The sequence below is a fragment of the Cervus canadensis genome, chromosome 27, assembly GCF_019320065.1.
Source record: "Cervus canadensis isolate Bull #8, Minnesota chromosome 27, ASM1932006v1, whole genome shotgun sequence".
Lineage (NCBI taxonomy): Eukaryota > Metazoa > Chordata > Mammalia > Artiodactyla > Cervidae > Cervus > Cervus canadensis.
This window is the reverse complement of record NC_057412.1, coordinates 4,544,115-4,571,791: the sequence shown is the minus strand read 5'-3', so window position 1 is coordinate 4,571,791 and position 27,677 is coordinate 4,544,115. Positions and strand designations below refer to the sequence as shown.

Here is a 27,677-nt window from a genome sequence, read left to right as displayed (position 1 = left end):
GAGTTATTTTTATAAATTTGCTCACTAGTTTTGGTAGGGAGAATAATGGCCCCTTAAATATATTCATATATGTTGTGAATATGGTATGTTATATAACAAGAGTAATGAAAGTAGTAATGGAATTAAAGTTGCTAATCAGTTGATAATAAATAGAGATATCACCAGGTGAACCCAATGTGTTTATAAGCATTCTTGAAAATGGAGGAGAAAGGCAGAAGAGTAGACCAGAGCCATATCAAGGAGGATTTTACCCACCATTGCTGACTTTGGAGGAAGTACTTAGGAGGAAGTGGGGCACAGGCTAAAGAATTTGGGTGGCCTCTAGAAAACAAACAAACAAAAAGAAGACAAGTAAATAGGCTTTCCCCTAGATCCTCTGGAAAGAAATGAAGCCCTGCTAGCACCATGATTTTAGTCTAGTGAGACTGTCTGACATTTGTCCTACAGAATTATAATAAAATGTTATTAAGCCATATATTATATACAGCATATGGCTTATTTGAAATAATTTGTTATAGCAATTATAAAACAACTAAGATATTAGTATATTCCTAAAGTCAGAAAACTTTCCACTCCTGCGTCTCAAATTTGGAGACATTAACAAAGAATCATCGGCTTAGCCAAAAATCTGCAGCTGTTTCCCATGAGTGCTCTGCTATTGCTTATGTTTTGAGATATGAAATTTGACTATTTCTTTTGATTGGAGATTAGGCACATGAGACCAACTTGGATTATTAAAATTCATGAGCAAGACTGTTTATAGAAGTTTATTGTTTGCCATTTAAACTTTTATATTTCAATGGCTGATGACTTTTTCCCCTTTTTTTTCACTATTCCTTCATGGTTTTAGTTATACAAACACTGTAGCTATCTTGTAAACATGGGGTGGGAGAAGGAAGAAGGATAAGAAGATGAGAAAGAGAAGGAGCATATGAAGGAAGAAATAAGAGAGAATGGTACAGTTGGAATAAAGTCATTCTACTTCCATGACTCTACAATAACTTGCTCTGTAATCTTGTAAAAAGATATTTAACTATTCTGTGTTTCAATTTCCACCTTTGCAGTATGAGTAGCTTGGATATAATAAACACTACAACTCATTTCTTATTTTATCTTTTATCATGTTAGTAGTAAAAAAAGTAAACAGAATATGATGAGAAGACTGAGAAATGTTTATAAGACTAGATTTTTGATGAACCTCTCATATTCTGCATCTAATTTCTTAATTTCAGGAATGTTTGAAAATCTTACAAAGAATAGGAAAATATTTATTTTTCCTAGATAGAACACTACTTGTTCTGCATAAAGATTAAATTTTCAGTTCTCATTGTACTATCTCTGTTACTACTTTACTTTCTATAACACTTGTATGTAAGAGAGAAGAATGACACTTAAAAAAGAATATCCAATTTTATTTCAATATATAATTGAAACATTCATTTTTGATGATATTAAAGCTTTCTTGTGTGCAGTTATATTCTGTTTCTCTGTTGCTTAAGAACCCAGGTGCAACCTCACACCTGCTGAGCCTAGTTCCTTCTCATCTAAGTTTGTTGCCTGTCTTCTTATACAAATGGTGATAATTTGAGCAGATTGAAAACAGTAATTGGGGTATAGGGATTTAGTCAATTAAAAAAAAAGAGAGAAAATTTCCTGCAAGGTGATTATCTAAAGCTCAGAGGTGTTCTTTTCTCTAAAAATGTACAGCCACACATTAGTCTTCCATTTTAATACCCTTCATGCCCAGGTCTCATCACAGAAGCCTAAATTTTATTCCTGTATTCTTTAAACCACTCTTGTACATGATGCTTTTCAAGCCAAATGGTCTGTGTTTACCATGTGAATAAAAGTATTCAAATCTCTTGAGATTTTCTTTTAGAGTAAGGCTATATATACAAGCTGCGGGCATCCAGGGAAAATTCTTGGTTAAAGAAAGAAAAATGTCTGGAGTAGGAGATGGCAACCTACTCTGTTGGACACGATTGAGTGACTGAACAGTAACAAAAACCAGTATTCTTATCGGGAAAATTCCGTGGACAAAGGAGACTGGTACATGGAACAAAGGAGACTACAGTCCATGGGGTTGAAAAGAGTTGGACACGACTGAATGACTGAGCACCACCAAAATTACGCATAACCCCCTAAATCTGAGCTTTCCAAAGCCCACTAACAGAAGCAACGACAATACAAATGTTAGTTGACACATTGCTAATAAAGAACAACATTCACAGCATATTTGGATGGCAGAATAAAGAGTTTATTAAAATCAAATTATTTGACCTTCCATCTATCTTTGGGAGGAGTGCAAAACCGTAAATTCTATCTACCATTCAATTTGAATTTCTCATTAACTTTGTAGGTTGATAGAGTTAATTTATCACCTCCAGTCTGAGGGTTAGAGAGGTCAAGAATTGCCAGTGATCAGGAAATATTAGAATACTCTTCAATGGAGCAGATTAAGATAACAGATAATCAGGGTACAGAATCTAAATTTCTAAATGAATTTGGCTCTTCTACAAGTTAATCAGAAGAAGCCAGATCTACAGGTTGGTCAGTAGCAAGATGAATGGAAACTTCTGCAGGGAAAATTAATTGGGTGCCAGAATCTGGATCCACAGCCCAGGGAAGGGAAGCCACAGATGCCATAGCCCAGGCGTCTGAAGCCGCGGGGTCCACAGCCCACTGCGTAGCAGCTTCTGGATCCAGAGCTGAGGGAGCTGCAGCTGCTGGACCTGAAGCCCAGAGACACAGGGAGAGTCGTCTGGCAGGGACTGGAGAACGTGGGGGTCCTCGGGCGGCAGCAGGACGTCTGGCAGGGACGGGACACCACACGGAACGTCTGGGTCCTGATGGGCTCACAGCAGGTCTCCTGGCTGTAGAGAGAGGAGCCCAGCTGGCAGGAGCTGCGGGGGCAGAGGTCAGCGCTGTAGACCAGGTTGCTGGGGAAGGAGGGGCCACAGGAGGCGCCTGAATAGCGCAGGTGGTCCCCGAGGGAGCGGGAGGAGAAGTTTCTAGAACAGCAGGTGTAGGACATATTGACAGGAGATGTGTGTTCAGCTGAGCTACAGCGAGAAGATCCTGAGTTTGAATGTAGCCTTCTGGACAGATGTGCTTATATATACTCTCAGCAAGAGGTGTGGTAACCTACAGGGTCATTTTTTCCATATTTGTGTTCCCTTGTTTACATGCGTGTAACTTAGCAATCTTCTCTATAATTGCAGTTGGAATGGTTCTCCCCATATTGTATTTATGGATGCTATAATTTTGGTGTTATAGCCAAGGCCAGTGAACTACACCTATGTTAGAAATGCTATGACTGTTTCACACTAATGCTTATTCCATCATAGTCAAGAAAGGCTTTCCTTTTCCTCTTGGCATAATCTTTGAGTGTTTTGCTTCTGTCAATGATGAGAAAATGCTTTTCTCAAATGGAAGTTTCATAAGATAAAATTATTTTTCTTCTTTGTCAATGGATCAGAGATGTAACTTTGGCTTAAATGAAGAACCTACTAAATACTGACTTTACTTGTTCCCATGTCTTCTCAGAGGATGAGATGGTTGGATGGCATCACCAACTCAATGGACATGAGTTTGGGTAAACTCCAGGAGTTGGCGGTGCATGGGGTCGCAAAGAGTCGGACACGACTGAGTGACTGAACTGAACTGATGTCTTCTCATCCTCCATTATTGTCCACCTATTGCATTCTATTATGCATGTGTCTCAGATACAATGGAGAGGAAAAATTATCAGCCAGGACATTTTTTTGAGTACCATTGATGGCTAGAACCAGAGAGAAACCTGTGTATCTATTTAGAGACTTGGTGATAGTGAGGGACAGAACCAAGACAGAGTCACAAGGGAAGGACAGTTTGGACCCTTATGAAAAACATCAAAGAGCTAAGAAATATTGAGATGAGGGGAGGAAACAGTTGAGTTTCAGATTCAGTGGACCTGATATGAGACCTGTAGTCTTAACAGATTGGCATCTGTACATGTAGAAGCCCTAAGAATTTCCTTTTCAGATCTCCATCTACAGGAGTCTTGATTGACCAAGGACATCCTCCGGCTCCCTGCCCCTGCAACTCCATGCTATGGTGCAAAATCTAATACTGCATTGGTAGGAAAGCCTCTCTCTCTATAGGGCTGCTCCTAGGCAATGATAGGAGAGATATTAGAAGGCATCCTTCTTAGGACACATGCGATCCTTTGCTGGCCAACAATTGAGGATCTCCAATGGTCTTGAGAAACTGTCCACAATCTGTGGCTTCCTGGAGCATGCCTGTCTAATCTTTGTCACCCTAATGAGACTCTCATGGAAGTCTGACAAGTCTCCTAGCCTTCTTCCCCTCTTCCCAACATTCTTCTCTCACAGCCATTTCCTCATAAATCTTTGTACCTTCAGGTCTGTCTCGGGGTCACTTCTGCTAAAGCCCATCTTTCAGTCACCTCAACCTTAGGCCAGTTCTACTCATTTCTTGAGTACCATTTCACACATCAGATGGTGCATCGACTTTGATAAATCCTAAACTATTGTTTAGATATGTTAGATAGTATCACCGACTTAATTGATACGAATCTTAGCAAACTCCAGAAAATACTGGAGGGCAGAGGAGCTTGGCACGCTGCAGTGCTTGGGGTCACAAAGAGTCAGACACAACTTAGTGACTGAACAACAACAACAGTGAAACAATTATCTCTTCAAATACTGTTTCCATCCCACTTTTATCTCCTTTTTTCCTGAGATTCCAATTATAAGCAAAATACACTATGAATTATATATATATATATATATGTGTGCCTCTCGTAGTCTTCTCTCTATTTTCAGTCTTTTTGTCTTTTTTACCCTGTAGTTTGGGATTTCCCTCTATTCCATCTTCTAATTCACTAACTGTCTATTCAGTTTAGTCACTCAGTCATGTCCGACTCTGCAACACCGTGGACTGCGGCACACCAGGCCTCCCTGTCCATCACCAACTCCTGGATGTTGCTCAAATTCATGTCCACTGAGTAGGTGATACCATCCAGCCATTTTATCTTCTGTCGTACCCTTTTCCTACTGCCTTCAGTCTTTCCCAATGAACCCATCAGGGTCTTTTCCAATGAATCAGTTCTTTGCATCAGGTGGCCAAAGTATTGGAGCTTCAGCTTCAGCATCAGTCCTTCCAATGAATATTCAGGACTGATTTCCTTTAGGATGGACTGGTTGGATCTCCTTGTAGTCCGAGGGACTCTCAAGAGTCTTCTCCAACACCACAGTTCAAAAGCATCATCTATTAGGCAATGTTTAATCTACTGATAAAGCATTTCAATAGTTTTTCCAAATCAGTTATAATTTTATAAATTTCTAAACTTTCAGTTAGATTCTGTTGTCTAGTTTTCATTTTCTGCCCCAAATCCTCAAATTATCTTCAATTCTGAAACACAACTCTTCCTTGATAGCAATATTTCCCTGTTTCTTACTACTAAATTCATAACAAGTAGTTTAATGTCAAATTTTCCCAAGACTATTATATGGATTATGGACTTCAGATTGTATTTTCTGGTGCTATATTTTGTTCCAGTTTTATTTTGTTATATTCAGTATTTTTAATGTTACTATTTTTGGAAAGTTTATAATAGCTTTATTAGAAAATAAAATAATAAAATATTGCTATCAACCATAACATTACATTTGCTTGAGTCTGGAATATAGTTTATTTAATATATAGTCTGGAATATAGTTTTATTTTAACACTAAATATTTTGTGAATGAACTTTGAAAGTAGCTATTTATACATTCAGAATATGATAAAATTTAGTAAACTTTGTTTTTAACCTTTGATTCTATAGTTAAAGAGAAACTATATGTATATATACACACACACATATATATATATATATATGAAAAACAGAAGAGAGAGAAAATCTAAGTTAAATACATTAAAAGGAGGAAGGAAAAACAGTAGGGTGAGAACAGGAAGAGGAGAGAAAGAGATTTATACACCCTTCAGAAGAAAAGAGAACTGGAAAAAAAATCTTCACATATAGGCAGAAAACTGCAGCTCTGCAAATGCCAGGAAGTCAAAGCCTATGCAGAGAAAAACTAGAGATATTCTAAGACAATAGAAACCCTGCATTGCTGTTCAGTTGCTAAGTCATGTTCAACTCCTTGCGACCCCATGGATTGCAGCACACCAGGCTCCTCTGTCCTTCACTATCTCCCGGAGCTTGCTCAAACTCATGTCCATTGCGTCAGTGATGCCATCCAACCATCTCACCCTCTGCCATCCCTTTCTCCTGCTGCCTTCAATCTTTCCCAGCATCAGGGTCTTTTCCAATAAGTTGGCCTTCACATCAGGTGGCCAAAGTATTGGAGCTGCAGCTTCAGCAGATGATAAAAGGAACAATATATCAAAATTCATAAAATATACTAATTTTGACATTTTTAATTATAAAGGCATTAGGGAATAAGTAATAATATCAGTGTAATAGAAAAAAATTTTTTCCTAAGCCTTCTCTGTGTTTCACTTTCAATTGTTTCCTTCTCTCACTATACCAGTGTCTCCATCTTAACTAAATAGACATGGGCCAGATTGATTTCCCCTGGATAATATTTCAGCTGAGCCTCTTTTTTTGGCCATCTTATCTTATCTTTACATACACAGAAAGCTGTCTTTATGTTCCTAGCCATTTCTCTCTCAGTCTCTTATTTTATCTATTTTTGGTCTCCATTGGATTAGAGACATAGTGTATAACTGTGATCTTTGGTGTATTTTCTATTGCTGCCATAACAGATTACCGCCGAGTGATTTTGGAGAATGGGAGTAAATGGTGACAAAGTGGATCATTTCAGAAAAGCTTCGAAACTGTGCCTCTGATCCATTGTACCAGAGGAAAATCCATCTTATTCCACACTCTTAGGAGGAAAACAGTCACCAGCAAAACCAGATGTAGATACACAGGAAGCGGGTTAGCGTAAATCAGAAAAAAGCTTTCCTGGTCATGACGCTTCCCTGGCCATGATGGGATGTGCATTAGTAGGAAACAGTCATAGCATTTCTGACATAGCAGTAGTTCACTGGCTTTGGCTATAACAACAGAATTACAGCATCCATAAAAACAAATTCGAGAAACTATTCATATGCAACAGCAATTACCGAGAAGTCTACTGAATTACACATATGCAAAAGAGGAAATCCCATGTAGGAATCATGATCCCTTGGTATGCCACACCCATCGCTGGAAGTATAAATATGCCACAGTGCAGGAGAGACATTCAAACTCAAAATCTTCTCACCGTAACTCAACTGAACTCACATCTCCTGTCAACATGTCCTACAGCTGCTGCTCTGGAAACTTCTCTTCTTGCTCCCTTGGGAGCTACCGGCGCTACCCATGTTCCTCCTTCCCCAGCAACCTGGTCTACGGCGCTGACCTCTGCCCCCGCAGCTCCTGCCAGCTGGGCTCCTCTCTCTACAGCCAGGAGACCTGCTGTGAGCCCATCAGGACCCAAACATTCCGTGTGGTGTCCCGTCCCTGCCAGACGTCCTGCTCCCGCCCGAGGACCCCCACGTTCTCCAGTCCCTGCCAGACGACTCTCCCTGTGTCTCTGGGCTGTAAGTCCAGCAGCTGCAGCTCCTTGAGCTCTGGATCCAGAAGCTGCTACGCAGTGGGCTGTGGACCCCGCGGCTTCAGACGCCTGGGCTATGGCATCTGTGGCTTCCCTTCCCTGGGCTGTGGATCCGGATTCTGCCCTCCAACCTACTTTTCGTCCAGTAGCTGCCATTCATCATGTTACAGACCAACCTGTGGATCTGGCTTCTATCGTTCAATTTGTTGAAGGTCTAAATCCTCTTGCATATTGAGATCAAAGTCTCTCTCAATGTAGCCATCGTTTTCCTTCTCACACTTACCACCAATCTTTTATTCTTAACTCATCATTTCCTTGCATCACCAACTTTTGAGGGACTCTAAACTTAGTGAGTAAACCAATATGAAGTCCTAATACCTGTACTATTGGATGGAAAATATACTATTGGATTTTCATGGGAAGCATTTGAAAATGAAAATTTTAATCTAATAAATTTACATCATCTGGCATTGAAATCTGGTATTGTTTGTCTTATTATCTTGCCTATAGTTTAATCAGGATTCGGGAATTTTAAATAAAGATCAATGTGCCTCTGAAACTGGATGTGAAAACACACATTTGAAAGATTTTAGCAAATTTCCATTGTCATTTCATATGTTTCCTAGTGGGAGTAATTATTTCCTGGAGGCCCATATTTTATTAGCCTCAATATCAGTGATATTTGCCTGAAGATGGAGGCATGGATTTCTGCTAATAGTGGAAAACAGAGAAACTGGTGTTAACTAGAAATGCAGGCAATAAGAATCCAGTATAATTTACAAGATGAGATAATATGTAGACCAAAAACATACTGAAAGTCTAGTATCTGAATGTAGATTTTCAGCTATGAGAAAAAATAAGCCTTTAAACAACTCCAAGGATAGATGCTTTGTTCTCTGTTGGTTGATGTAAGTGCCATAATCCTTCCCTGAGCCTGGTCCCAGCGCATGATCCATTAACTGAGCCGTACCTGTGAACATTCGTAAAGAGATTCACAATGATTTTAACTGGGGAGTAACAGGGTTAAGGAGTGGGTGCTAATTCTCTCCAGTCGTATCTCACTCTTTGCAACCCGTGGATTGTATCCCACCAGGCTCCTCTGTCCGTGGGATTTTCCAGGCAAGTATACTGAAGTGGGATTCTGTTTCTTTCTCCAGGGGATCTTCCTGACCCAGGGATCGAACTAGTGTCTCTTATGTCCTCTGCACGGACAGTGCCACCTGGGAAGCCCGCTGGGTTAAGGAGATGTGGGATAACCTCCCGATGCTTCCTCAAGGCTCAACCTGAATTACTAACAGCAACACACATGGAGCAGTGTTGAATAAACATCTGTATCCTCTAGTCTTAGGCTGTATCCTTTTCCCCCTAAAGCAGAGCTGAAGTCAAAATCTTGAGTACAGACTGTGTATTTGTCACAAGATACCAGGCAACTGGGGCTTCCCAGGTGAGGCTAGTGGTCAAGAACCTGCCTGCCAGTGCAAGAGACATAAGAGATATGGGTTCGATTCTTAGGTCAGGAAGATCCCCTAGAGGAGGGCATGGCAACCCACTCCAGAGTTCTTGCCTGGAGAATCCCACAGACAGAGGAGACTGGTGGGCTACTGTCCAGTAGATTGCACAGTCAGACGGCTGAAGCAGCTTAGCGCGCACGCCTGCACAGCATGCATCAGGCAAATAGTATAGGAGACTATGGAAGGTGAAAGAATCAAAGAGAAAAAATCCTACAAAGGAACATATTTTTTGTTGTTGTTGTTGCTGACTTTATGATGGTCAATGAGGACTCAGTCTTTCAAGGTCTTTTTAGGAACATATGGTATGATTTTGGAATTGTCCACCCCTGGATCTGATCAACAAACAGGGAGAATCATTTATCCATCAACTTGTGCTTCCCATTGCTGGAATTTTGCCTGGCTGTGTATTAATTTCCCGGAACCTCATTAAACATGTGAGAGGATTCACAGTGTGTTCCTTTTGTATCCCCGCCTGTGACCTCTGGGAACCCAGGTAGAGAGTGAAAGAAATGTTGTTTATGCCGGAGGGGTGATACTGTCAGTGCAAAGAGGGTTGAAACTTGCATGAAATTGTTTCAGGCACCATAGCTGTGTCTGGGATCACAGTTGGAAGAACACAAAAATAACAGAGGGTACAAGGGGTACCCAATACACAATGTGCATTTAATGCTCAAACATCCTCATGAGAAAGACAAACATTATGTGCTATAGACCTTTCCAGACACAAGAGAAACAAAAGTCAAAAAGATTTAGAAATTTGCCTGTTTGTTCATCAAAGATCTAGTAGAATCCCATCTCTTGAATTAACCTATTCTTGTTCTTTCCTGAGCTTTTTTTTTGTTGCCCACTTTTTCAACCAAGAGCCTTGAGTATACCTCCTACTACAGAGATAGCTTTATCTGAATAGACTTCAGCTCCTTTGGATCTAGTTTCATTAGCCTCGTGAGTAGTATTCATAACAAAGAGAAAAACAAAAATAAATGTAGAGTTTAGGAGAAGAACGTTAAGGAAAAATGAGCTAATTTCTCTTAAAAAGATTTGCATTAACCATAATACTTAATAATAGACCAAGAGAAATACATGATTATCCTTCAGGAAGATATTGCTAGAAATTCTGAGTGCAATGACAAACCCCATATTATTCACTTTACTTATCATTATTGATGTCACATTAAAATGTTCCCTTCCTCAATAACTACCACTATGAATAAGAATCGTAAAAAAACAAAACAAACACACACGCAAAACCTCTCTTTCACAGTCACACATGCATAATTTTAATACCAGCAACCCCAAAATTGAAGATGAGCTTACTGCTAATATTTTTTTTAAAATAAGAGATAAAGGTGATTTCTATATAACTTGACAGATTTCTTCTCTTCCCTCTGAATTCTCCCAACATAAACACTGTCACTCCTAGAAGCTTTTCTCTGAAAATTAAAAAAGAAAAAAGTAAAATTGCCAAACCATGACGTCTCACTAATCTGTTAACTGCATTCCCATTTTGGTGACTCAGACTGAAGGACCAAGGAGTCAGTCAGGATAGAATCATGGGGAAGTCCTTGAGAGGGAGAAGTAGTGTAACTGGACGTCAAAGTAACATAGAACGTGGAATAAAGACTTCAAATCAAGCATGGAAGAATGTATCCCCCGCCGTGTGTGCTTTGTTATATAAAATAACATACTAATGACATAAAAATCAACAACAGAAAAGGCACCAGGAAAATAAAAATACAACAGAGGTGGAAGAGGTGATAGATGAGGTAAGGGAAAACATGCCAAAAGCACCTACTCTGGGTATACACAAAAAAAAGCTTTAAGACTACAGCTTCTACATTGAATAGCAGACTATTACAGCATGTTTGGATCCAATTATGGTTATATATTTACAGCAATGACAACTGTATTTTTTCTTCATGGGGATCTTACATGATTATTTTTACCATGATGTGGTCCTTCAGCAAAATTTTTACTTTTATTGTTACTGAGACAACCAGTCATTTTATCTTTGATTTGAATTTTTTAAATAATTTTTCATTAGAGCTGCCAGACTATTATGAACTTTCTTTAGCTTTCTTTGGACTGGATGAAGAAATCAAATCACTATTGGAACTGAGTCATTTTTGACTTGACGCATTTAACAATAATGACATAATAGTGGTTTCATTAATCCTTAGTGAAGCTTGTCTTTCGTTAATGGAAGAGCACATCATCAACTACTGACTGCTTCATCTGTGCTTTTGTTGTTTGGGTGTGTGTGTGTGTGAACGCACGCACGCATGCATGCATGTGTATGTTTTACCTGTACAAGAAAACTTAGGATTTAACATGGTGAATATTATTTAGAGTAGTTATTTGACCTAAATGAAACCTATGCATCAGAGTGATATATGAACAGAGTTTCTATGACTGCTAGTCATAAATAATCATTTTTGGAAGTAATCTTTTTAAAACTTCTGTCTTTTTAAACAGATACTGATGCTTCTCCAGCAAAATTGTCTCTTTGACTTTTCATCTGGTAAGTGATACTTCTGACCCCGTGGTGGAGAGTAAATGTCAAGAAATTGCTCTACAAGTCATATTTCACCATCAACTTGCTTTAAGAATAGAAACTAACATTCACGCCTTTAAATTAAAATATGAACTTTTAGCTTTAGTTCATTGATCCTAATAAGATATTTCTTTTGCAAAGTCTAAAAAATAAAAATTCACCCAAACAATAAAATAAATAGTTGTAGATTTAAGCAGTACAATATGCGGCCAAGCCACTGCAGCAAGAGCATTTAGATTAATCTTTATATGCTATGTGCTTGTGCACGCAGTAATTTCTGACTCTTCGCGACCCCATGGATGGTAACCCGCCAGGCTCCTCTGTCCACAGGATAGTTTTCAGGCAAGAATACTGGAATGGGCTGTCATTTCCTGCTCCAGGGAATCTTCCCGTCTCAAGTGTCTAACCCGAGTCTCTTGGCCTCCTCCATTGGCAGAGGGATGCTTAACCACTGCACCACCCGGGAAGCAAGTATATGCTGAGTACCACCCTCAGTTTTATGCCCGTATTTTATGTACGCCTAATCAGTAATCCTAAATTTCTCACTATCTCCACCTACTGGTAGCTTGGTGTATATTATTGCATCTTGGAGGATGTGGAAATGGCCATCGCAGTACTGGCTAGGTTACTCATGTCAGTGTATGGCAAAACCAATACAATATTGTAAAGTAATTAGCCTCCAATTAAAATAAATAAATTTATATTAAAAAAAGAAAACAGCAAATGAACCTCTGCCAAGACTTGAACATGTGAGCTGTCCTACCACTGTATTTAAGTGTAATGTGTTTTCTGTGATCCCTCAGCAATGAAAGGAGTAGTTCTTTTTTTTCAGGCAGAGCAAAGCATATGATATGGCTTGTCTTCAGATTTAACACCGGTTAAAGTAAAAACTTTTCACCCTGTATGCATCTTATAAGCACTCCACTAGATGAAGCCATAGCAAAAGCAAAGCGGAAGTTTCCTAAACCAATCATCACTTATGTTAACTCAATTATTCATTACATATAAAACGTGAGAAATCTAAGACAATTACCAAGTGGGACTGGATGCTGAGACAAACAGAATAAACCAAGACATATGGTTACTCTGTGGGTGAGAATCTAGGTCATCTGTACCTTTTAGTAATATTGTCCTTGACTTAATGGATAAAAGTTTGGAACATAACTGCTGACTCGGGTGTGATCAGCTGCCTAAACATTTAGTTAACTGTTGTAACATGAGAATGTTTGCATTGTTTTTGAGTTTCATATTCCATTTGTTTGTTTTTTCTCTAAGTTAATCTCATCAACAGAACAACTTAAAAAGTGGCTGCAAACCAACTGTGTTAATGATTGTACAAAAAATGCTGGGCTTACTTCTAAGTATTGGGGATGTATTAGATGTTTTCAATCATAAATTAATTAGCCATTTCATTTGCTTGAAAGCAGGAAATCTGGGGCAACTGAAATTCTCACCAAATATAACTCACTAACTTCTTACTGAATATATTATTTTAGAATCTATCTATGAGTAATCTTTCTTCCAAAATTATGTGATGTAGTCAATTGAATATACCTTATAATTTATAATTATTTATATAGAAATATACAAGTTTCTAACCCCCTACAAAGCCAAAGGTCACAGTTACTTGTAGTCTTAAAATGTAGTCTTAAAAATGTAATTTCAGATTTTACCATATTAACAGAATGTTAATACAGAAGGAGTAAACATGAAAGATGTAATAATTTCTTCCAAACCTAAAGGACACTGAACAATTTTACTTTTTAAATTGAAAAAATTTAAATTATGAATACACGATGCAGAAATATACAGCCAGATATTTAGAATTAGATTTGAAGACACGTCCGAAGTTGCTTCAGTTGTGCCTGTTTGTGACCCTGTGAACTGTAGCCCGACAGGCTCCTCTGTCCATGGGATTCTCCAGGCAAGAACACTGGGGTGGGCTGTCATGCCCTCCCCCATTGACGAAACGAAGCAAGCAAAATGATAAAACCAATATATGGATGTCATATACCATACTTTATTTAAACTTAAACATTTTCCCTACCAGTAAAATTTGAAATAGATGCATTTGGGGAAATAACAGGAGAAATGAACAGGAAATAAATGTGCTTCAGTATCGCATGTCTATATAGCTACAAGGTAGTAGTTATGGCACCTTTCTTCAATGAATACATTTTCAGTTACTGGTATTGAAATTAGTCCTAATCCATAATAGGTAACAGTAGAAGTCAAATTTATAAGCTAAAGGTAAAACAAGAGGTCAACAGATAGTGTAGATCTCAATATTGCAAGCATCGCATTACAATTCTAGATGTAGTAGGTATTGTATTCAAGTATGATATTAGTAGAAGCCAGATCCACAGGTCGGTTGGAAAGAAAGACACCGGCCACTCCTAGAAGAGAAGGTCGGACGGTAAAAGCTGGATCTACAACTTAGGGATGAGAAAATGTTGGGGCTAACTGATTGGAAACCACCGGTTCCAAACCCCAAAGATGGGAAGACCTGACCAACAGATTGAAAGTTACTGGAACCGAAGCCCAGAGACCCAGGGAGAGTCGTCTGGCAGGGACTGAAGAACGTGGAGGTCCTCGGGCGGTAGCAGGACGTCTGGCAGGGACTGGACACCACCGTCTGGGTTCTGATGGGCTCGCAGCAGGTCTCCTGGCTGTAGAGAGAGGAGCCCAGCTGGCAGGAGCTGGGAGAGTAGACGTCAGCGCTGTAGACCAGGTTGCTGGGGAAGGAGGAGCCGCAGGAGGCGCCTGAATAGCGCAGGTGGTTCCGGAGGGAGCGGGAGGAGAAGTTTCCAGAGCAGCAGTTGTAGGACATCTTCGCAGGTGATGTGAGTTACGATGGGAAGGTCTGAGTCTGAATGTCACTTCTTGGACAGGGGCATTTATATATCTTTATCCTTGGCTGTGTCATCCACGTGGCTCATAAAAACAAGTTACCATCATCTTTTTAATTGAATCCAAAAGATCAGTGTAGTTATACACATGGAGTGTTTGTGGTTTCACAGCTGAAGAGTATAATCATGTTTGTGCCTTGAAATTCAGGTAATAGTATGAAATCTTCAAAGCTCTTAGTCATCCTTTTCTACCAAAGTCGCCAAGCAGATCACTCAGAAAACTTTAGAGGCAGTGACGGGGCTGAGGGAAGCTGGCTTAATTAAAAATAATTGAATCCCCTTTCACAATCTGTCTCGAAATTGTTGCCATCTGGAGAGCAAAATTGCTAACTGATCTACTCAAAGTCGTTTTTTAAACATGAGCATACACTGATGGTTACCAGGAAGTGTTGGGTTTACCTAATGGGTGATGCCAGAAAGAAGTGGCAATGGTAACACTGGAGATGTAGGACGATTATTTTTTTAATTGAACCTCGATGTTAATGGCTTTCATGTAATATTAAATGAGAGATCCCCTTATTTCTGATGCTTCTGCTTAAAACTGTATGCAAACTAGCAAGAGTCATCTTAGCTATTCACTCTTTTATGTGTGCGTGTGTGTGTGCTAAGACGCTTCAGTCATGTCTGAATCTTTGCAACTCTATGACTGTAATCCACCAGGCTCTTCTGTCCATGGGATTCTCCAGGCAAAAATATTGGATTGGATTGTCATGCCCTCCTCCAGGGGATCTTCCTGACACAGGGATCAAACCCTGGGTCAGGCACCTCATATTCTGGCAGGCAGGTTCTTTTCCACTAGCACCGCCTGGAAAGCCTGTGCATTTACTGTGGAATGAGTTAAGTAGTATAAATTTCTTTCTATTGTTTTGAAAAGTCAGAGGTTATTTATCTAAGATACTTTTCAGTTCAGTTCAGTTCAGTCACTCAGTCATGTCCAAGTCTTTGTGACCCCAGGAATCACAGCACGCCAGGCCTCCCTGTCCATCACCAACTCCCCGAGTTTACTCAGACTCATGCCCATCGAGTTGGTGATGCCATCCAGCCATCTCATCCTCTGTCATCCCCTTCTCCTCCTGCCCCCAATCCCTCCCAGCATCGGGGTCTTTTCCAATGAGTCAGCTCTTCGCATGAGGTGGCCAAAGTATTGGAGTTTCAGCTTCAACATCAGTCCTTCCAATGAACACTCAGGACTGATCTCCTTTAGGATGGACTGGTTGGATCTCCTTGCAGTCCAAGGGACTCTCAAGAGTCTTCTCCAACACCACAGTTCAAAAGCATCAATTTTTCGGCACTCAGCTTTCTTCACAGTCCAACTCTTACATCCATACATGGCCACTGGAAAAACCATAGCCTTGACCAGACAGACCTTTGTTGGCAAAGATACTTTTAGAGACATCAAAAAATAAGAACAAAATATGTGACAAAAATGCCCAATGTATTTCTCTCTCTACTCAGGGGCAATGTTTTCCACCAAAAGACTCCCTAAAATCTGGAAAATGCCTTTGTTTTAAAGAAATTTTATAAGGTATTTGCCTTGAAGTATTTGACCAATGTAGCCATCTTAAGGAGATTCTTCATCTGCCTCTGAAAGCAACATACATGACTTTGACAACTGTTCTTAGGTGTTTCTGACAAGTCTTACACAATTTCTAAAGTAGTGGTCATCTTTTGGTGTTATTCTATGACTTGTATTCCTTCTCTGTGTAGTAGGGTAATGCAGATTGACACCTTGAAGAAGAGAGATTGAGAAGCTTTATCTTCCTGTGGCTTCTGCACTATTCGATTTGTTCATATCATAGGAAAAAAAACATTTCCCTTCTACCTTTGAACAAAGTACTTGTGGCAAAAAAATTCCATTTTGTTGAGAAAAGAATGTTCAGTATTATTTAATATCTTATCTCATAGAATATTCTTCTACAGAAATAGCCTATATGAGTGGATGATATTGAAGCAAGCAAATTCAATCTAGCTGAGTGAAATATTTATATGGATGTTTTGACATTATGAACAAAATAGGAAGGTTTGGAATCTACTAGAAAGCAATTTTCTATTCATAATTAAGAAGCCTGATAAATAAGAATTGTTTATTTTAGAAACAGAGCACAGGCTATGTTACCTACCAAATATATGGAATATGACTGAAGACCAATTTGTGTACTGAAACATTCAAAGTCATAAAGTCTATAATTTAGAAGGGAGTTTAGCAGTTACCTCCAGTACTCTGCCACATTGGAATCCCATTTACAATATCTTATCAGATGGATATCTAATAAGTGCCCCCAAGATGGACATCTCAATTACCTTCAAAAGTAACTTGTTTTAGATTCTCAGTTGAATCTTTCCTAAAAACTTCCATTTAGTAATCTCAAATCTTCATAGAATGAGTCTCAGCTCATTTCCACTGGATAATATATCAGTTTTTGAAGACGGATATCTTAAGAGATTTGCCCATCACCACAGTTTATTTTAATCTGTTCTCTGTACACATGTGCTGCTCTATTTACAGTTAGCAATGATGAACTTTATGGGAGAGTCTAGAAAAAATACTTGTATTAGTTCTCTATGAAAAATATATAAATAAAAATATATATGATTTATAATTATATACATCCATAAAATTGAATATATTTACCACATCAGAGGTAAATTCAAAAGGATTCATTCTCTTTTTTATATTAGCATTCATTTTAGTACTCTCTACCCTCATTTCAATCTACAAAGGTCATTTTAATTATGATTTTTTTTAATTTGATCTTTCTGTGAAGTTTACAGCTAGTAGGCATTTTTCTTACTTCTTGATTTTACTTACCTTCTTTGGTAAAAATCCCGCCATATGAGAGAAAACTAAGGGACTAAAGGTTCATTTTTTTAATGTATAGAGCTTATTATTTTGTTCTGAATGATGTCAACACCACTAAAAAATGACTTTAACTTTATGTGGAGATTTTTTTTTGAAAATTAAATTTATTGATGTGATCTCTCAAGAAGCAAGTCAACTTCAGAATAAGGATTTCTTAAGCATTTTTACAATGGAAACGTCAAAGCACTGCTGAAAATATGGAGCCCTTATTCTTAAATCAAAAACTCACACATACAAGAGCAGCTTAGTTACCTATGCTATAAGCAGACTAGAATATAAATGTGTTAGATGCTCATTTAACATTTTTACCAATTAAGGATCATAAGTGGGTTATTTTTTCTATAAAGTAAACAAGATTTGGGATGTAAAACAGATATTGATTTTTCCCCCCTCTATTCCTAAACTTGGAACAAAATGAACGTTCCCTCCTTATTACGAAGTACTTTTTAGAGCTTTAAACACAACAAAGTTCTCACTGTGTTAGCCGCTTAATACACTATCTTGAAGGATAGGATGAATAAAACCCCAATCTTACAGGTACAATTATGGTGCAATCAGAGTCACCTACCCAAGCTAGATGAATGAGAAATAACATTTTTGCTTCATGAACAACTGCTTTGAAAATCTAATGAAATTCTTTCATTTAAAAGTCTGTAATCATGAAAAAGGTCTTTGAAGGTTAATGCATTTCATTTTGACTGGAGCCTAATTAAGCGTTCTTATTAAAATGAACACATGTTATTACACCCATTGCTAGAGTATTTAAGTATCTGGTGTAGAAGGTAACATTCACAGTCACGAACTTCCCTGTGCAACTCAGCTGAACTCAGAACTCCCGACAGACAACATGTCTTTCAACTGCAGCACAGGAAACTTCTCCTCCCGTTCCCTTGGAGGTTACTTGGGGGTCCCAGTTTCCACCTGTGAGTCCTTCTACCCCAGCAGTGTTATCTACTCCCCCAGCACTTTCCAGCTGGGCTCCACTCTCTGCGGTGGCTGTCAGGAGAACTTCTTTAGGCCCATCAGCTTCCAGACACCCTGTGCTGTGACCAGATCTTTCCAGACATCCTGCTCCCGTCCACAGAATTTCATCTTCCGCCGTCCCTGCCAGACAACTTACACTGGATCTCTAGGGTTTGGAAATATTGGCATTGGGTCTTTTGGTTGTGGAAATACTGGCTTCCAGTCTCTGGGCTGTGGATCCAACTTCTGCTCCCCAGCTTACATTTCCTCCAGGAGTTGCCGGTCATCTTGTTACTAACCAGCCTTTAGCTCATGCTTTTGTGAATCAACTTTCTGAATGACTCCAGTCACCTCATGGTTATATCTACACTTTATGAAGTTTTAACCCTCGGCATTTCCAATATCTTTGATAACTGACCATCTTCATCATCGGGACTTGCTATCACAGTCCTTCTGGAAGCATACAATTCACTGTGGACAAAGCAATCTTGACCTTCTAATCAGACGTATGAGATATGTCTTGAATTTTCATCCTGAGCCAATGCTCAGAATCATTCCTGTTGTTGTCTTACTCAGAATCCTCTTTTACTACTTTACTCCTAAGACTCTTTCACTTGTGCATTTCAAATAGATATGACATTTAAAATAAACTTATTTCTTTAGAATGAATTACAGCATTCCATTTTTTAATTCATATGGTACATTTAGTGAATGCATCCAGTACCTTCAACTGTGTTCACTAGCTAAACATTTTGTTCCTGTTTTCTTTGTTTCATTAATATTTTGCTGTGTAGAAAAAGGAAGTTTAGAGACTCTAAATATATGGCACATTTTATGTCTTAAGAGATTTATATCCTCTCCTAGGTGCATTTTTTTTTCATCTAATTACTTTAGAAATTTCATTTTTAGGTAGACATTTGTTGAAAAGTACTTATTGAGTTCTGGTTATAGTCCAGGCATTCATGCTGAATGAAGACTTAAATTCCCTCCCTTCACAGAGTTCACACACACACACAAGTTTAACAAGTTTAACTTACTGTCATTTAGTAAGTGCAATAATGTCTATAAAAGCATGTTTCAATGGGAACACAAAGAACAGGAAGTTCAGAAAAGGGTGAGAATATCATGCAAAACTGATCAGTGACAATAATGTTATTAGTTCATGCAAAAAATAAACCATGCTCATGTAATGTGTTAGTTGCAGTCCTTTGAGAGATAGCTATGGTCTAGGATTTGACATGACATATTTGAGGAAAATACCTGCAGGTGAAAATGGGGAGATAGCTAGAGGATTCTGGGAGAGCTGTCAGACAGCAATGCCGGTCTGAACTCAGTGAAGGGACGATGGAAGGAAGGAAGCTTGGGTTAGAATAACTTTCTTCAGGCCAGTTCTAAGTTTTGATGAGTCACTTGCAAGTCACAGAGACAGCCCTGCCTGCATATCCTTGCCAAGTTCAGTCACTGGCCAAGAACAGGTCACAGCATGACCTTGGCATAAATGTGGGGGCACACTCAGAGACTAACAGCTGGGGCTGTAAGTCAGTTATGCTCCCTGCAGTGGGACATATGAGAGCTACATTTCCATAGCTTCCATGTTCAGAAATGCATCCTGATTTCAAGTAAGCCAAAGTAATGACCAATAGCAAAACAATAAATGAAAACAGACTTTTCCATGAATTGCATTCAATATACTTTGTTTCATTTCCATTGATCCAAAAAAAGAAGGACTAATTACTGTATTAGATCCTGTATAGGATGCATTGAGTGAAAGTCAAACCCTGCAATGGAATGTGAGGAAAGAATTGAGAATTATTGGAGGGCTATGCTTGATTTCCAGAGAAGGCAATGGCACTCCACTCCAGTACTCTTGCCTGGAAAATCCCATGGATGGAGGAGTCTGGTAAGGCTGCTGTCCATGGGGTCACTAAGAGTCAGACACGAGTGAGTGACTTCACTTTCACTTTTCGCTTCCATGCATTGGAAAAGGAAATGGCAACCCACTCCAGTATTCTTGCCTGGAGAATCCCAGGGACGGCAGAGCCTGGTGGGCTGACGTCTATGGGGTTGCACAGAGTCGGACATGACTGAAGTGACTTAGCAGCATGCTTGATTTAGAAACAGCAGAGGAACCAGAGATCAAATTGCCAACATCCATTGGATCATAGAAAAAGCAAGAGAATTCCAGAAAAACATCTACTTCTGCTTCATCACCGACTCAATGGACATGAGTTTGAGCAAGCTCCAGGAGTTGGAGATGGACGGGGAAGACCGACACGCCTGAGTCCATGGGGTTGCAAAGAGACGGACACGACTGAGCAGCTGAACTGAAAGCCTTTGACTGTGTGGATCACAACAAACTTTGGAAAAATTCTTAAAGAGATGGGAATACCAGACCACCTGACCTGCCTCCGTAGAAACCTTTATGCAGGCCAAGGAACAACAGATAGAACCAGACCTGGAGCAACAGACTGGTTCCAAATTGGGAAAGGAATACGTCAAGTCTGTATATTGTCACCCTGGTTATTTAAATTCTATGAAGAGCACATCATGTGAAATACTGGGCTGAATGAAGTACAAGATAGAATATAGATTGCCGTGAGAAACATCAATTATCTCAGACATGCAGATGACACCACCCTAATGGCAGAAAGTGAAGAGGAACTAAAGAGCCTTTTGATAAGAGGAGAGTGAAAAAGTTGGCTTAAAACTCAACATTCAGAAAACTAAGATCATAGCATCTGGTCCCATCCCTTCATGGCAAATAGATGGGAAAACTATGGAAACAGTGACAGACTTTATTTTCTTGGGCTCCAAAATCATTGCAGATGGTGACAGCAGCCATGAAATTAAAAGATGCTTGCTTCTTGGAAGAAAAGCTGTGCCAAACCTAGGCAGCATATTAAAAAACAGAGACATTCCTTTGCTGACAAAGATTCATATAGTCAAAGTTATATGGGTTTTTCCAGTAGTCATATATGGATGTGAGAGTTGGACCATAAAGGAGGCTGAGCACTGAAGAATTGCTGCTTTTGAACTGTGGTGTTGGAGAAGACTCTTGAGAGTCCCTTGGACTGCAAGGAGATCAAACCAGTCAATCCTTAAGGATATCAGTCCTGACTATTCATTGGAAGGACTGAGGCTGAGGCTGAAGCTCCAACCCTTTGCCCCACCCGCACCCCCAATGAGAAGAGCTGACTCAGAAAAAATGCTGGGAAAGATTGAAGGCAGGAGGGGAAGGGGATGAGAGGTTGGATGGCATCACCAACACAATGGACATGAGTTTGAGCAAACTCTGGGCGATTGGGAAGGACAGGGAAGCCTGGGGTGCTGCATTCCATAGAGTCACAGAATCAGAGATGACTGAGTGACTGAACAACAAATGTTTGATTTGAAATTCAACTAAATGTACTAAACAGGATCTATCAGGGCATAATTAGGACATTCCCTCATTTTTCTCCTGTTATAGAACTTTACATTTGACCCAAGGCCCATAACTTCTCTGAATTTCTGAACAATATCATAGACAGATCTATGATCACATTAAAAAATATTTTGATTTCATACAAGTAGTTAGATTTAATCTATAAATTAAAAGTCAGTCCTACTTTTAAAAGTCAGCTCCTCTTTTTCCTCTCTATTCAAGCCTCTCTTGTGATTCCATGGGTCACCAATGACTTGAAATGGCCTGACCACTTTATTTACCTCGTTGGTCTTCCTTGTCTTCCATCACTGTGCTGCTCTTGGCTTCTGTCTAAGCCAAAGGGAAAGGTTAGGTGGAAAGGAAATGACAGCTGAGGTGATCTGTCTTAATCTGCTTTAGACCACTTGGGTCAACATGACCCAGTTGATTCAGAAAAATTTTCCTGGGAAAACGTTAGATTAAACCAACAAATCGTTTCACTGTATGTTTTAGGAAACTACTGTAGTATTGGATACAGTAGTCTGCAGACCTGAAAAACAGCCCCCTAATTAAGCAAGAGGCTTCTCCAGTAGCTCAGACCATAAAGAATCTGCCTGCAATACAGGAGACTCTGGTTCAGTCCCTGGGTTAGGAATATCTCCTGAAGAAGGGAATGGCTAGCCAGTCCAGTATTCTTGCCTGGAGAATTCCATGGACAGAGGAGCCTGGTGGGCTACAGTCCATGGGTTTGCAAATTATGCAACAGTCAACTTTTATCAAGAGACTGGTGTCAATAGCTTCTCTTTGCCATGCCCATCAGTTCTATGTTATCTACTAATAAACTTGCCCAGTCCCAATCATTTCTGTACCTTGAAACATGCTGAGCCCACGATCTCACTTCTAACACCTGTCTTTGGAGTCTTGTATGAGTTGTGAGAGTTGGACTGTAAAGAAAGCTGAGTGCAGAAGAATTGATGCTTTTGAACTGTGGTGTTGGAGAAGACTCTTGAGAGTCCCTTGGACTGCAAGGACATCCAACCAGTCCATCCTAAAGGAGATCAGTCCTGGGTGTTTACTGGAAGGACTGATGTTGAACCTGAAACTCCAATACCTTGGCCACTTGATGCAAAGAGCTGACTCATCTGAAAAGACCCTGCTGCTGGGAAAGATTGAGGGCAGGAGGAGAAGGGGACGACAGAGGATGAGATGGCTGGATGGCATCACTGACTCAATGGACATGAGTTTGGGTAGACTCCGGGAGACGGTGATGGACAGGAAGGCCTGGTGTGCTGTGGTTCATGGGGTCACAAAGAGTTGGACACGACTGAGCAACTGAACTGAACTGAACTCGGAGACATACACAGCTGAATGTCTCGATGCAATGGTGTTCCCCTTTGCTGCAGTAAGTTCTGACACTTCACTTTGCTTAGTTAACAAATTGTCCGGTAATATTCTGAGATGACCAAGAGGGATGTAAGAAGTCTTTTCACTCAGCTAGCACTAAGTGCTACCTGTGGTTTGCCTTTGCTGTTGAGGATCCTCACTTATCACCCATGTCTGAATACTAGCTCTTTTCTGGAGGAGACAATGGTATGTTTTCCAGAAATCCCTTTCTTACCTCTCTGCTGGCCTCCATGGGACCCTCTGCACTAAACCATTCCCCAGATAGCACACACTTCCATAACTTCTCCTTAGCTCATCCCCCTCAATTCCACCAGCTCTGCACCCCACCCAGCTTCCCTCTGCTAGCCTCCATTTGCTCTGCAGACGATGCTTTTAGCTTGGAGTGAACACACACACACTTACCACACTATTCATGGAAACGGAGCCGGGCAGAATGCTTCAGATGGGCAGAAAATATTTTCCTCTAAAGGTCTTGATTGAGTTAATGAGCTCTGCTCACATTATTGAGAGCAAACTCCTTTACTCAAAGTCAACTGATGATAAACAACAAATCATCTACAGAATGCCTTTACAAGAACAGCTATACTATAGTCTTTGACCAAACAACTGGGCTCCATAGCCTAGCCATGCTGACACATAACTTAGAACCATCAAAGTCTCCATTTTCTAGAAAAGCTGGGCTGACAGTTTCTATTTCATAAAAATATAGTTGAAATTACTGCACAAGACTTAAGGCAATAGTGAATTAGAATTTTGCTTATAAGTAATCTTCCTCTCAGTTTATAAAATTATTCTCATATTTTTAAATGATCATTTTCTCAGATTCTTATGTCCATTTTTAAGAGAGATTACTAGCACAATTTCATGATCATTCAATACAAGAACTAAACCTCTTAATAAAATGTCTGTGTGTATTCACAAAAATAATTTTTCTCTGCTTATGAGCCCTTTAGCCTCTTCAGTGTATTTCTGCTAAGAACACAGCTCTGACCCAGCTGTGCATAAGAGACTTGCTCAGACAAAGGGCAATATTCAAAGAATTTATTTCCCAGATCATTTTTAATCTATTTGCCCAACCTACATCTGTCATCATATTTGTCACATTTTCTTAATCCATTTGCCATTTTTGTGCCCCCATTTTTGTCATGTCCTTCATTGATCATTTTCTACTTTTCTGCTTTGTTTCTCGCACTTGACAAAAGTATTCACCCTCCTCAGTTTCCAAAATTTTGGCAGTAGTAACATCTAGGATGGATATGGTTTTGTTAGGATAGGGCTGTCTTGTCCACTGTATGATGTTTAACAGCATCCCTGGTCTCTTCCCATTAAATGTCAGTGCCATCCCTGTCCACCCCCATTGTGACAATCAAGCATGTCTTCAGATATTACCAAATGTCCTCTGGAAGTGAGCTTATTCTGTGTTTAGAACCATGGATTTAGATGGTGTCCTGAGAGTGAGTTGTTTTGGATAGTTCTTGACGGTGAACACTAGACCTACCCACATTTCAGATAGGGCTTGGACAGTAAAAATGCAATAGTATATCATTTCATGCATTAATGAGGTGCTGTGAATGATGATTATCCAGTAAATATATTTATAGTTCATAAATAATGTTGAATACTTTCTTAGCAAATATTATTCCACAATTGCATATAAATATAGTAGTTGTAATTATGTTTAGAACTATCACCAGTGTAATAACTTGTTCAGTTGCAATTAGAGAAAGAAAATGGTATTTTTGTGACAAGCTCCTCAGCTCTAGAATGGCTAAGTTGTCTGTTAGGATCACGCCTATTCTGATCATCCTAGACCAAGAAGTAACAGTAAGATGTAGGTTATCTTCTCACTCTATTTCAAATAGTCAAGACCAATTGAGACCAATTGCTGGTTTATAGACTTCTGCAATATCTCTTGGACATTCTGAGAATTTTCTTTGATTTGTCTGACTCATTCAGTACACTCCACAAAAAAGACTTCAACTCTTTCTGTATGTGCCAGCAGTGATGAAGTGGATCTCAAACTACATTTATTCATTTTGAGTGTTTGAAGGTGACATCACAGTTTCAAAAGTATCTCAAAATCTCAATGCAATTCATCATTTGGGTACTTTACTATGAACTTCTTCAGCTGTATCTACCAACTATTTCATGCTACAAGCATATACACAAAGAGATTCATATTTCAAACACAAGAAAATGAGTTCATTTAAACAAATATTTATTTGTTCCTGCTATATACCAGAGTTTAAGCTAGGTCCTGGAGAATGCAAGTTTAAGTAATTGTGTAATGGAACTGATACACAGTTATAAACAATATTATAAACTAACTATAATTTTAGTGAGACTGATATGATCTCACAAGACAAGACATGAAGATCGGAAGACCTTTCCCAGAAAAAGTAAACATCAAGTTAGAACCTAGAAGACAGTACATTTGAACGGGCAGAGGAAGGTCACAAGAAAGGAAATGGGACACGTGAAATATGCACAGTTTGTAGGGAGATACTCCCTTACCCTTTGTGTGTGGGAAAAATCTTGAGCTTGAACTAGAAAGGTTATTGGCCATGGATATTATGGTCACAAATTTAGATTATATTATATAGGAAACTGGAGCTCAATAGAAATTTCTGAGTAATCATTTTAGAATTTCATCCTGTCACCTAAATTTAATGTGCATTTTGAGGGGCAGATTTTTAAATGAGAACTTTCATTTTATTGTTTTAGTCAATACTTGTTTTGTGATATATTTGCAGTTCACTTTTTTTTCTCGTATTTTATCATTCTGGCCAGAAAAGGATTAGAAATATTTTGTAGTTTGTGGGCTATCTCCTTTTTTTCAACTCTTGCCAGCTTTTTGGAAAGGAAGCCCCAAGACAAGACTTGTACCTTCTATGTAATTTGTTGCTTTCAGAATATCAAATGTTAGCAGTTGGTTCACTCTTCTTTCAAGGGAGCACAGCACTTTAGATATAAATTGTTTATTAAATGTGGAAAACTATCTTGATATCTTTTGTTACTCAGAAGTTGTCTTGATTGAAAATGTCTATTATTTTTTGGTGTTTCTGACACATATTGCATTATGTTGCACACAGGTGTGCTTCCTGATGGACACAGGAAAACGCTGGAGACAGAGCAATCCTCTCAAAGGGGCTGAACGTTTCATCTCAGAAGCACTGCATATTTCTTATTAGTGACAACTTTAAGCACGCTTCTGTGTAAAGGGATGAAAGATGTTTTGAACAATGTCCCTCCATTAGTACCAAATTATCTTGTCAGGTTTTTATTGTTGGCTGAAAAAAAAGATCACAACATTTAAAAAAAAAAATCATCATAGACAAAAATAAAAGCTAGTGGTTGCAATTACAATCATTAATCCATTCACTTTTGTGTTATTTTTAAAAGCAGTAGGCTCAGTTTTGCAGGTTTTCCTCTTTTATTTCATCACTTAGTATTTATCTATTTTTGGCTGTGTTGGGTCTTTGCTATGCACAGGGTTTCTCTAGTTGCAGCGAGTGGGAGTTGCTCTCTACTTGTGGTGCAGGGGCTTCTCCAGGCAGTGTTGCAAATCATGGGCTCTAGGGCACAAGGTCTTCGGTAGTTGGGGCGCACCAGCTTAGTTGCTCCGCGGCATGTGGAATCTTCCTGGATCAGGGATCGAGCCCATGTCCCCTGGATTAATAGGTTGACTCCCAACCAGTGGACCACCAGGGAATTCCTTGGACTTTTCTTTTTAATAATATGTGCTACAACCATATACTCTTATAATCCATAAAAAACACAAAGTTGGGTTGGGTAGTAGTTCAGTTTTCTGTTTGTTTGCTTTGCCTTGTTTTAAAATAGCATAGAGAGAAGTTTATTTGTCCAAGATCATACAGCTGGTTAGCAGTATAGTGTAAACTCAGTTTTACTTTTAAAACTCTTTTTAACACATTACCCTATGCAAGAAGTAAAAATGGATTAATTGGAAAAGAACACATCCTGATGATGGTGAGCCATTAAAATCTTCTGGGTAATTTGCTGTTGATCAGTCGCTCAGGTGTGTCCAACTGTTTGTGACCCCGTGGACTGCAGCACTCTAGGTTTCCCTGACTTTCACCATCTCCCTGAATTTATTCAAAATCATGGCATTGAGTTGATGATGCCATCCAACCATCTCATCCTCTGGGTACTAAAGTATCTGTTTTCCTTATTAATATCTTCTAAGCGTTTGACATCAAGGAAATATTGAGCATTAAGTTTTCAAAGGCCTGGGGAAAATGTCACATTTTGTTATTAAGGATCTATGCTCTTAACAAATTGCGTGTCTTCATATTTATTTTACAAAGCCCAGAAAAAGTTAAAATGAATGCTGAATAATGCTCTGAATAAATTATAGCCATACTTATGATGAATATCAAAGAATATTTTTTGAGCAAGTGGAGTACAAATTGAGAAATAATATGAAAGAAATAGTGTGGAGAATTGGATGG

The 27,677-nt window shown here is 39.1% G+C and overlaps 4 protein-coding genes across 4 annotated transcripts; 2 read left to right on the top strand and 2 right to left on the bottom strand.

The window, feature by feature from the left end:
* Positions 1 to 2,377: 2,377 nt before the first annotated feature.
* On the bottom strand, positions 2,378 to 3,034 carry LOC122428947 (keratin-associated protein 13-1-like). Its single transcript, XM_043449108.1, has one exon. The coding sequence runs from the start codon at positions 3,032 to 3,034 to the stop codon at positions 2,552 to 2,554; it is 483 nt and encodes a 160-aa protein (XP_043305043.1). The 3' UTR covers positions 2,378 to 2,551.
* Positions 3,035 to 7,310: 4,276 nt separating this feature from the next.
* On the top strand, positions 7,311 to 7,936 carry LOC122428946 (keratin-associated protein 13-1-like). Its single transcript, XM_043449107.1, has one exon. The coding sequence runs from the start codon at positions 7,311 to 7,313 to the stop codon at positions 7,818 to 7,820; it is 510 nt and encodes a 169-aa protein (XP_043305042.1). The 3' UTR covers positions 7,821 to 7,936.
* Positions 7,937 to 13,672: 5,736 nt separating this feature from the next.
* LOC122428811 (keratin-associated protein 13-1-like) lies at positions 13,673 to 14,554 on the bottom strand. The gene has a single exon (XM_043448920.1). The coding sequence runs from the start codon at positions 14,500 to 14,502 to the stop codon at positions 14,017 to 14,019; it is 486 nt and encodes a 161-aa protein (XP_043304855.1). The 5' UTR covers positions 14,503 to 14,554; the 3' UTR covers positions 13,673 to 14,016.
* A 3,685-nt stretch (positions 14,555 to 18,239) lies between these two features.
* On the top strand, positions 18,240 to 19,073 carry LOC122428914 (keratin-associated protein 15-1). Its single transcript, XM_043449056.1, has one exon. It carries the CDS (start codon positions 18,289 to 18,291, stop codon positions 18,700 to 18,702), a length of 414 nt encoding a protein of 137 aa, XP_043304991.1. The 5' UTR covers positions 18,240 to 18,288; the 3' UTR covers positions 18,703 to 19,073.
* The last annotated feature ends 8,604 nt before the right edge of the window (positions 19,074 to 27,677 follow it).

Bases quoted from the DNA above. Each gene is read 5' to 3' on its own strand.
- LOC122428947 (XM_043449108.1), bottom strand. From the start codon at position 3,034: ATGTCCTACACCTGCTGTTCTAGAAACTTCTCCTCCCGCTCCCTCGGG.
- LOC122428946 (XM_043449107.1), top strand. From the start codon at position 7,311: ATGTCCTACAGCTGCTGCTCTGGAAACTTCTCTTCTTGCTCCCTTGGG.
- LOC122428811 (XM_043448920.1), bottom strand. From the start codon at position 14,502: ATGTCCTACAACTGCTGCTCTGGAAACTTCTCCTCCCGCTCCCTCCGG.
- LOC122428914 (XM_043449056.1), top strand. From the start codon at position 18,289: ATGTCTTTCAACTGCAGCACAGGAAACTTCTCCTCCCGTTCCCTTGGA.